Raw genomic sequence first — 10,655 nt, forward strand, 5'->3', positions numbered from 1 at the left:
CATTTTACATTAACATGGGCATGACAGCTATGGTTTAGACACGCTCCAGTCTTCTGAAATTTGAAAGGCGGGGGCGCATTTACCTACAATTTAAAAATGTAGGTAAATACTTGTGATCCTAACTTCTTATTATCTGTCTGGCTTTCAAAGTTTGTATAGCTCATTCAAACCGCCATCTTCCAATCTCCAGCCAACAAACGGAAGCTGTTGTTGTAAATGACATACACTAGGCCTTATCTACTCCGTTTACGGGGGGGGAAACAAAATTCACAATTAACTGTTAAGTTTAATTGTTTATATTGCATTTAATCAATATAAACCAGTAAAGTAAAACATAAAATATTAGCCTTAGAATGCATTACGTAGGTACTTACTTACAACTGCTACTTACTTTTACCGACACAGACAGGACACCGGCCCCCGCCTGCCTGGGTGAAATGAAACCTTCCAGTTTAGTGACGTAGTTCCTTCTTCGCTTAGATAATGCCATTTTGCTCGCCTTACATGGCGCTGTTATTTTTCGCCTCGTGGAAAAATACTCGTCTGAGCTTTCCTTACTTTGCATGTTGGACGAGACAAGCGCTTTATTTAAGTTGCACCACTCCTCTGGGCCGAGCAAACTATTTTTAGGAAAACGTTACATCTTTTTGTTTAGCTGACGGAATTTGCGCAGTTTTCTTTTCAACAGGCACGTTAGAGCGGTCGTCGTCCGGTGTTGACGGCACAGATCCCCGTCCCAGCAAACAAAGGAGCAGTAATATCGTTGCCCGCTTTTTAGCGCAATCTAAAAGTAGCATTATTGATTAAATCATTTGGATGTAAACTAGCCCCGACGCCGTTTTAGTTTTTTGTATTTGAGAAGTCTTTGTCTCAAGTATAATAAACAGTTTAGCCTGACTCATTCAGTCCTGTTAGCGTCATCGGCTAAGGTTAGCCGATTCTGTGGACAATTAGCGAGCTAACCGCTAGCATTGTTTTGCTTCTGCGAGTAAGTTTTATTTTTGCGGGGAAATGGCTGAGGTGTACATTCGAGTGGCGGAGGAAGAAAATGAGGAGCCCATGGAGATTCCCTCCGAAGACGACGGCACTGTTCTTCTTTCCACCGTGGCGGCTCAGTTTCCTGGGGCTTGCGGCCTGCGGTTCAGGAGCCCCGTGTCTCAGTGCATGAGAGGAGTGCGACTCGTGGAAGGGGTCCTGCACGCGCCAGAAAATGGATGGGGGAATGTCGTGTACGTGGTGAACTATCCAAAAGGTAAGGATTGGTGTTTTTCCTTGTTCTTATTTAAACCTAGAGACTTTATCCGAACAGGTGGGCAGATGTTATTTATAATTCATGAAGTAGCTTCAGGTTACTGAAAATGGATAAGTGACGTGACAAGTGACTTGGTCACGCCCACCAGAGTTCGGGCACTAAATCCATTCATTAAAAAGAGCACCAAAGGATTGATTTTGTTCCTTAAAGTCCTTCTGCCAAACCAAGTACCTATATTGCTGGACTTTGTTTTGAAGGGCATGATTATTTTAACCTTACCATTTGGTGGTGTTTTTGTTTCGCCCGATTCCATTAAGGAACTTTTTAATTAAGATTTAATTAAGAGCTGACTGGGTTTTCACCAAAGGAATATCACCAGAACTGATTTTAAATTATTATTGTTCAAGTGGTGTGCAATTTGTTTTATTAAATGTCAAGGGAAAGAGGGAAATGCATAAACTACTAACTATATAAGAATTTTATATTTTGCATTTTGGTTGTATAGCTTTTAAAATATTAACTCCTCCCCCCCCCCCCCCCCCCCCCCCAAATCTTTCCATTTAGACAATAAAAGAAAAATGGATGAAATCGATGCCTCTTCTGCCGTGAAAATGAAGAGGGGAGATATGAAAACATCGGACCTGATTGTATTGGGTCTTCCTTGGAAAACGACCGAACAGGACCTTAAAGACTACTTTAGCACATTTGGTGAAGTCATCATGGTTCAGGTATTACTTGGATAGTAAAACATTTGCGTTGATTTGCAATTTTTTATTTGTTTTATTTTATTATTTTTGCTGGTGTTTTATTTTTTTCTTCTTTCATAGGTGAAACGGGATGCCAAGACCGGAAACTCTAAAGGATTTGGCTTTGTGAGGTTCACAGAGTATGAAGCTCAGGAAAAGGTGATCTCTCAGCGCCATATGATCGATGGGAGGTGGTGCGACTGCAAGCTCCCTAACTCGAAGGTGAATATGGTAATGCCCATGCATATACCCACACACTATGGGAATCAAAACTAAGCCAATACTGTGGTTAACAATCTGTAATGCTAATGCACCCTCCTTTCCTCTTTACAGCAAGGTCCTGATGAGCCACTAAGAAGCCGCAAAGTGTTTGTAGGCCGTTGCACGGAAGACATGACCACAGATGATCTACGACAGTTCTTTATGCAGTATGGAGAAGTCACAGATGTGTTCATTCCCAAGCCATTCCGTGCTTTTGCCTTTGTTACATTTGCAGATGATCAGGTAACGTATGAAATATGTAGACGGTATTTCTTTCCTTCTTTGTTGGTGTTGCTTGCGTCCACATAATCAAATTTTTTTTTCTCCTTTCACAGGTTGCCCAGTCTCTCTGTGGAGAAGACCTTATTATCAAAGGAGTCAGTGTTCACATCTCAAATGCTGAGCCCAAACATGGCAATAGGCAGTTTGATCGCACAGCACGATTCGGAAATGGTTTTGGGGCTCAAGCATTTGGTAGCAGCCGTAGTGGGTTAGGGAGCAGCACTAACAGTAGTCTGGCTAATTTTGGTTCCTTCAGCTTGAACCCTGCCATGATGGCTGCTGCACAGGCTGCTCTGCAGAGTAGTTGGGGTATGATGGGTATGCTGGCTAGCCAGCAGCAGACATCCACCTCAGGCAGCACCTCCAGTGGAACGAGCTCTAGTAGAGACCAGAGTCAGTCTTTCAGTACAGGCAACAGTAATTACGGCACCAGCTCAGCCAGTCTTGGCTGGGGAACAGGGTCAAACTCTACAACCAGTGGTAGTGGGTTTAGCTCAGGTTTTGGGTCCAGCATGGAGTCAAAGTCATCTGGGTGGGGTATGTAAGTTAAGTGTTTGTACGGTAAGTACTGCGAGAAAGACGAGTCATTTCGAAATTTATTTCTGGTGTTGATGCGTATCTGAAAACTTAACACTTTTGCGTGAAGATGTTTTGTACATTTGGAAAAAAATGCTAAAGATTTAATTTAGGAAGTGTTGAAGTGAATTGTTTACCAGGATGTCTGAGAAAAGTGCTATTTTTGATGTCTCATTTGTTTGTATCCATTTCAACTGGATTCTCTAATGCATGTATTGTGAAATGTGATAACCATCTTTGAAAATGCATGAATGTTCGTGGTTCACCATTATCCGGCATTGTCATCGACCTAAAAGGCAATCTTGCATTGGGAAGAATCTGGTTGAAACATAAATGTTTTAAGTGCAACTTTATTTGCAGTCAAGTTCTATGGAAAAGCCTTCATTGAAATCTCTTCTGCAGTTCACCTCTCTTCCATTTCCCTGCGAGGAAGCTCCTCTTTGGCAGCATTCTTGGGGTGATATCGGTATCATTCTCCCTCTTCCCACCTGTAAATGCTATGCCATCAAAGAACGGCTTCACTCCGCATGTTCTAAGAGACGGTGGGTGTTTTCACTTTTATCCACTTTTACATGGAAAGAACAGCGCAACTGACATTTTAAGAACTGATGAGTGCGATTGAGGATGGCTTGTGGCGAAGAGTGAAGCGATGAGTGAGCGAACGGAGAGAGACGCGTGAAACGGACTGGTTGTGCAGTGAAAGAGCCCAAGTTGACTGCTTTCTGAGTGTGTGAGTGGAAGCTGCAGATGCTACGAGCGCCTCCCCTAACATGGACATTGTTTAATTAGTACTTCAAGATTTTTTTTTTTTTTAATCTTTGCAAGTTTTTCCTTATTCTTAAGTATGTCTGTCAAGTGCAGAAATATCGAAATGTAGTGGAATGTTGTGATGAATATTTGTATTGCTTATATTATCTGATTTGAATGCCGTATGGTGTGTGCTTTCATGTTAATGAACTGATCTGTAAGTGTGTACTTGATGTGGATGACACCTGCTGAAGACACTGGGGGACGCGAGTGATGGTGTGCGAACGTGGAGTGGTGTGTCCAATGGTTCCCAGTAGATTTTGTTTGTGAGGTGTTTATAAACATGTCAAATGAAGGGAGTTCTCTAATAAAGTTCATTTGAATAGATGCTTAGTTGCTATTACTTGAGTCAAGTTTGTCAAATCAAAAACCATCTAATTCGATTCACACATCTAGGGACTTTGGGCTCTGCTGGTCGAGGTCTCCGTTTGAACCCTGACTGAAGTCTGTTCTGAAGGAAGAAGATGGAAGTTCCAACACTTTCAGTGTGTGGCCTTCTCAGACATGGGGTAGTACCTGTCTTTTTGCTGCTTTTGATGGCTTGTTCGTGAATGATCCCCTTTTTTTAATTATCCACACTTATGAGGTACTGGGAAGGTAAAACAGTCCAGCTCAGCAATGTGGCTTTGCTTTCCTTCAGCAATATTCTCTCTCTCCCGAATTGGCTATTATACTAGAGCTAATGTCAGGTTTCTGTGCCTTGGAATTGGGGATTTGTTTTAAGAGTCTCACTGAAAAACATGAAGGGAACAGTTTCTGTAGGGTCGCTTTGGCGAATGCTTTAAAAATCAAGTTTAATGTTTCATTCATACATGGTAACAAATCAGGTCAAAATTGTTACATGCACTAAAATTCAACATCACATTAGCAGATCCTGGGATGGAACTTTTCACTTATTTGCTCCAAATCTTTGCTACATAACTGTTTTGACAGGCACATGTCCCATGAAAGAACTAGGACTTTTGTTGGCTCTTGGCTTTATCAGATACATGTAAGTCAGTCTTCATGTTTATTTGATTGATTGGGCTCAAGTCAGATACCGCAGGCTTGCCTGTGTCCTGTCCTTATTCTCTGCTTTCCTCCTCAGTTTCTGTGTTCTTTCTCTTTGCAGTAGTCTTCTTTTTTAAACTCATGTGCTCCTGGGTCAGTTCGTCACTTTTATTTTGTATGTGGATGGACTGAAATAAATAAAGACAAATTAAACATTAAATTTGCTGTCTGCTGTAGATTATATACGCAATACACAGGTTCAGTAAACAATTATTTGAAATTATTTTAGTGGTTAACATTGGCATGACTACATGTTTGTTGTACTGTAAGTTAACTGTACAGAAATCATGTCACTGAATGTGTTGTTTCTTTGAATAACTCACCAAAGCAGTACTGCGGCGGGCTACAAGTTTCACATCATCTACAGACACTGTGCTTCTTTTAGCATGCCTGAAATGAAATTTGGGATTGGAAGCCACGTGGACATATTTGAATAGCTGCAGTTTGAGTAACAAAGTATTTTTGGTAAAGTTGTTAATATGGTGCTGGGACAAAAAAAAAAAAAAAAAATGCTTACCTTGCAAAAGCCTCCAGGTCTTTGGCAAATATATCTGTTAAAAACAAAGAGTGAAATGTTGATTTCAGTCTGTTGCAAAACTGCATTAATGTTGACTGTTGTGGATCCTTGGTCCACTTGAGTTAGAATCATTTCAGATTATAACTCCATTAATTTCCATAGATATTGCTCAAAAGTTAAATAAAAATAAGGGAACGTGAGCACAGTATAACAAGGCATATTGCAGTTTTCATGTAAATGGACCCTTTAGAAGCCATATCACCTTCTTTGATGCAAATGAAAGGGAGAACAGGTTCACTAGAGGTGAAACAAGATGCCCCCAAAAAGGAAATGGTTTTGCAGGTTGTGGCTTTCTTCTTATCCTTATCTGACTGATACATATACGTGCTTCTCGTGATGCCTGTCTACAGCTCTGTCCAGCCCTCCTCCTCTAATAGCCCATCTCCTGGTTTCTCCTCCACACTATGCTTGGAAACAAAACAAATCTTGTGACAGACCATATGGATGTGCTAACCTGGACTGCCTGTGCAACCTAAAAAGGCTGCAGGTGCTGTTTCATGTTCCAGTAATGACAAGGACATCAACGAAAAGCAAAACTATATGTTAAAAATAAATAAACAGAAGAGAAAGAGTGAGAGCGCTGCCTATGGCCACCACCTGTATTGCATTTTTACCTTGATAAACCTAACACACCACAACAAAAGACTACTGTACATGGACCAAACTTGACTCCATTATTGTTTTGACACAATTTTTGAATTCAGTGACAACTCATAATTAAGTAACTGCACTTTATTCCAGGAATGGGGTTTAGGGTAAGCTTAGGAAAAGTGTGTTTCCTGTTCTCTTTCTGAACTCAAGAAACCCAGAGTTTACCTCTGTCTCTTTTCCTTTTTGATGAAATCTAAGGAGTTCTGTAATGTCATTTCATTTCTACAATCCACACCAAAGAGCATATTAGCACACTGAGTTGCAAAAAGTTATATCAGGAAAAAAAGCTGGAATTGTATCCCCATATTTAGACTAAATTTTACATGCTTGCAAATTGTTGATTTAATCTGAGCCTGGAAGGAAAACTATACAGTCTTGATAATGCAAAATAATTTTACATGTGACTGGTCAAATCATATGATATATATATATATCATATATGTTGAAATATGCTCATTAAAAACGAAGAGTGAAAACAACTACTTGAGTGTAACTGAATTACAAAAAAGAAGCAGCTAAAAACTGAATTTCACAATAATTTCATATGGAAAGGTATATTAAGTTTTCTAAACAATAACTGTATTATGGGTTTAAAAATGCAAAACTGTACATTATGAATCTGCATGATATTTTATATATCCGTTATTGAAAAATGTGTTCCAACACAGTGAGATAGAGCTGCTGTTAGGCAGGGTATGTAAATACCGCCACACTTTGTACTGATGTGCCAGTAAATTTTCATATTTTATAACACATACCATCAGAGGATAAACAATGTTAAAACACACACACACACACACACACACACACACACACACACACACACACACACACACACACACACACACACACACACACACTTCATTATGTACACCATGCTATAGTCCTGTGTTGGACCCCCCTTTTGCTTTCAGGACTGTCTTATTTCTTCATAGCATAGATTTAATAATGTGCTGGAAACACAGAGATTTTGGTCCATATTGACATGTTAGCATGATATAGTTGCTGCAGATTTGTCACCTGCACATCATGATGTGATTGTCTTTTTCCACCACATCCCAAAGGTACTGTTGGATTGAGATCTGGTGACTGTGCAGGCTATTTGAGTACAGTGAACTCATTGTCATGTTCAAGAAACCATTTTGAGATGATCTGAGTTTCGTCACATGATGTGTGATTCCTTTGGAAACCAGAATAATGCACTATGTCATACAATGGATATACTATTGGCATAAAAGAGAGGACATGGATATGCAACAATACTAACAGTACTAAGTACTACAATCAGTACTAACAGACTGACAGTTCATTCATTCATTTTCTACTGCTTATCCAGGGCCAGGCAGCAAAAGCAGCAACCTAAGCTGAGAAGCCCAGACCTCCCTCTACCTCAGCTAACCAACTGAATCATTGATACAAGACAGGATAGATCCATGCTTTCATGTTGTTTATGCAAAATCCTGGTCCTGCCATCTGTTCCAGCACAAATTGAGAATAAGCAGACTAGGCAACATTTTTCAAATGTTGTAATGTACAATTTTAGTGACTCCATGTGAAATGTAGCTTAAGTTTTCTATTCTTAGCTAGGGATGGGTACCGGTATCCAGTGCCATTATGGCACCAGTTCTGACATAAACGGTAGTACCCAGACCGAAAAGCAGCGCACATTTCAGTGCTTTATTTCTGTGCTTTTTTTTTCTTGAGATGTCATACACTTTGGATTCTAGCCAATCATTTTACCTTTCCAAGGATAGTAGGCAGGCCCAGGTATGTACGTTCTTTTAGAGCAGAGCTGCAGATTAAAAATGCCCAAGGCAAAGCAGTTAAAAGTCTGGCTGTACTTCACAGCAAAAGATGCAAACTCAGCAGCCTGCAACAAGTGCTTTAAGCTGATACTGTGCAAAGGAGGTAAAACCTTGAACCTGATGAAACACCTGGCGACACATAGCGTTTTTTTTTTTAAAAGCCGAGAAATGCACCGTATTTGATAGCTTGCTGCAAGACCTCACACCGTGCACATCTACTGCGGGAGTGGTGCCTGTTATCGGACCTGGAGTTAGCAACATCCCCCAAAAACCGAAGAGGAGAGTCGTGGCCCCTAGCCCTGCCAGTGTAGCAGAAATGATGACGGATGATGATAGCAGCAGCAGCCGTTCTTCTCTGGGCGAGTAGCTTAATGTTGTTCGTGTGTAATTTACGTTGAGTAGGCTAACCACGTTATTACATTAATGCATGTAAGGTGAACTAGCAAACACCGTTGTAGTTACATGCGGCTGTCTTCTTGTTTGACAGAGTGATACCATATATGCCCTATAGCTGCAGAAAAGACAAACATTGTTATCTTTTTACAAAAACAAAAAAAAACAAAAAAAAAAAAAAACAGCTAAACATGAGAGGTTTTAGGACAAAGTTTGTGTTTTCCATTGTTTAAGCACCGGTTCCAACCAAAGGAGGTATGTTGTATCAACAGAAAAGGCTAACTTGGTTATCATTTTGCAGAAAAAAAGAGACTTCTAAAAATAAAAACGTAAGAGGTTTTTGGACAAAGTTTGTGTTCTCCATTCTTTAATCAAAGGAGCTTGCAAAGAAAAGCGTCTGGACTTCTTTAAGTTACTTGCAGACATTTCACCTCTCATCTGAGAAGCTTCTTCAGTTCTTAGGTCAAATGGTGGGGAGTCCCAGATTAAGTCAGTCCCAGGTGGGGAGTCTCCATTCTTTAAGCACCAGTTAGAGCACCGTTTAAGCACCGGCTCCATTTCAAAAGTACCGGTTTGGCCCCGGTATCGGATAAAACCTAAACGATACCCATCTCTATTCTTAGCTGACAAGAGCAAAAGCTGGTGTGGTATTCTACTGCTGTAGCCCATCTACTTTGATATACTGTGCTGATGCGCTTCTGTATGTTAGTTGAAATGAGGGGGTATTGTGTTATTGTTGCCTTCCTATCACCTCAAAGCGATCTGGCCAACAAAGCATATTCACTCAGGGAAATGGGCTTCCTGTATATTTTCTCTTCTTCAGACCATTCTCTATAAACGCTTGAGATGGCTGTGTGCGGAGAAAAAAAATCACAGTAGTTTCTGAAACACTCGGAAAACTAACCACATCACGTTTGAAGTCACTTAACCCCTGCAATCTGATTGGCTGATTAGAAATCAGGTATACCTAATAAAGTGGTCAGTGAAAGAATATCCTCATTAGTTGAACACCTACCACACTGTCTGAATGTCGTCTCGGCTATTGCCGCTATAGCTTGTCGGCTGAACGGTCTCCGGTGGTCTTCACCGATCTTCTGGCAGAGACGACCCACTGTATAATGAACTGCAGCTTTTAACCTCTAAAACCCCAAAACACATCACGTTAAAACACATCATAACGGTCCTGTGTAGTAGCTTTCGCAACGTCCCTTTGTGTTAGCTAATATTAGCCAAACAGGCAATCAGTGAAGAGAACTGAAACACTTACCTGGTGAGTTTCCTCTGTATCCACTGACATTTTCAAGCAGAACTGTTGACAAACCAAACCGAAGATTTCCCAGACAACCACAACAAAAAGGAAAGTCACAAACTGAAGATTAACTACTGCTGAAAACACGATATGTAACCTGTAAACTGATTTTTAAGCTATTTGTTCAGAGATAACTGTCTGATAGCTACAAAATTAAACTCGCGGCATAAATGCGTCAACAAACAAACGAGTCCGCCGCTTCTTTTTCAGTGTTTTGCTTCAATTGGTATCCACAGTTTCCGCTTACTGCCCCCTCCTGGTGTTATTAGTCTTTTACATTTCAGTTCACTTCCAACCAGTGTGCTTTGACTGTGGAAAAAATGACGTCCCCATTGTTTGACTTCCCTAAAGTGAAGCCCAAACGTCTCTATCGCCCCCTGGCGTCTGGCTTCCGTAAAGGCTATTAACCCCACACACTCAATGTTAGCGTATGGGCCAGGGGGGTTAAGTAAAACACTCAAGTCCACCTCAGATATACATATAACAGACACATTCTTCCATGTTAAGTAGTTTGTGTGGTCAATGGGTCACTTCTCCCAAAAGTCTGATTTTAATTAATAACTTCTAAAATTGTAAAACTGTGGTCTGACAGGGTTATGATGACAGCTTTGATTGATAGCTGTTGTCCCTGAAAATCTTGCTTATCTCAGTTCAGGAACTAAAGCTGTTAAGTTTACTTAAACTATGGGTTAGATGCTTTATTTAATGTTTGTAGAAGATAACAGCAATGATCAATGAAAACATCTTCAAAATGAACCAGCCAACAATTATAAGTAACCCTGGACGATCTTTTTCTGCTCATGACCTCATGAGATTTTGTGATGCATTAAAAGAATGAAAGATAACCCCAACGCTCTTTTTTTTCATGTCACAGAAGGAGGAAAATCAAAAAGGCTTTTCTGGAGCACTGATGGTGCTCTCTGTGGACAGCACCCTCCAGAAAGAA

General features: G+C 40.5%; 2 protein-coding genes across 5 annotated transcripts; one reads left to right on the forward strand and one right to left on the reverse strand.

Annotated features, from left to right (window-relative positions):
• Positions 1-472: 472 nt before the first annotated feature.
• Positions 473-5,134, forward strand: tardbpb (TAR DNA binding protein b). Of its 3 annotated transcripts, none has more exons than XR_015129117.1 (6): positions 473-1,252; positions 1,817-1,980; positions 2,080-2,229; positions 2,332-2,502; positions 2,595-3,659; positions 4,321-5,134. XR_015129117.1 is itself a non-coding variant. In XM_086292785.1 (5 exons), exons 1-5 carry the CDS (start codon positions 1,012-1,014, stop codon positions 3,084-3,086), a joined length of 1,218 nt encoding a protein of 405 aa, XP_086148911.1. In that variant the 5' UTR covers positions 473-1,011; the 3' UTR covers positions 3,087-4,251. The 3 variants fall into 3 exon arrangements, 1 of the variants encoding a protein (XP_086148911.1); XR_015129118.1 differs by having other exon boundaries at positions 2,080-2,220; XM_086292785.1 differs by lacking the exon at positions 4,321-5,134 and having other exon boundaries at positions 2,595-4,251.
• cenps (centromere protein S) lies at positions 4,700-10,113 on the reverse strand. 2 transcript variants are annotated; one of them, XM_086292793.1, is made up of 6 exons: positions 9,894-10,113; positions 9,668-9,709; positions 9,416-9,539; positions 5,492-5,525; positions 5,298-5,364; positions 4,700-5,102 (listed from the first exon to the last, which is right to left on the reverse strand). In XM_086292793.1, exons 2-6 carry the CDS (start codon positions 9,695-9,697, stop codon positions 4,989-4,991), a joined length of 369 nt encoding a protein of 122 aa, XP_086148919.1. In that variant the 5' UTR covers positions 9,698-9,709; positions 9,894-10,113; the 3' UTR covers positions 4,700-4,988. The 2 variants fall into 2 exon arrangements, with proteins under 2 accessions (XP_086148919.1, XP_086148918.1); XM_086292792.1 differs by having other exon boundaries at positions 9,668-10,111.
• Between the last annotated feature and the right edge of the window lie 542 nt (positions 10,114-10,655).

Source organism: Aulonocara sp. 'chitande type north' Nkhata Bay, linkage group LG5 (genome assembly GCF_057382095.1).
Source record: "Aulonocara sp. 'chitande type north' Nkhata Bay isolate Kocher_YH1m ecotype deep benthic linkage group LG5, A_spYH_male_GT1.1, whole genome shotgun sequence".
In the NCBI taxonomy this organism is placed as follows: domain Eukaryota; kingdom Metazoa; phylum Chordata; class Actinopteri; order Cichliformes; family Cichlidae; genus Aulonocara; species Aulonocara sp. 'chitande type north' Nkhata Bay.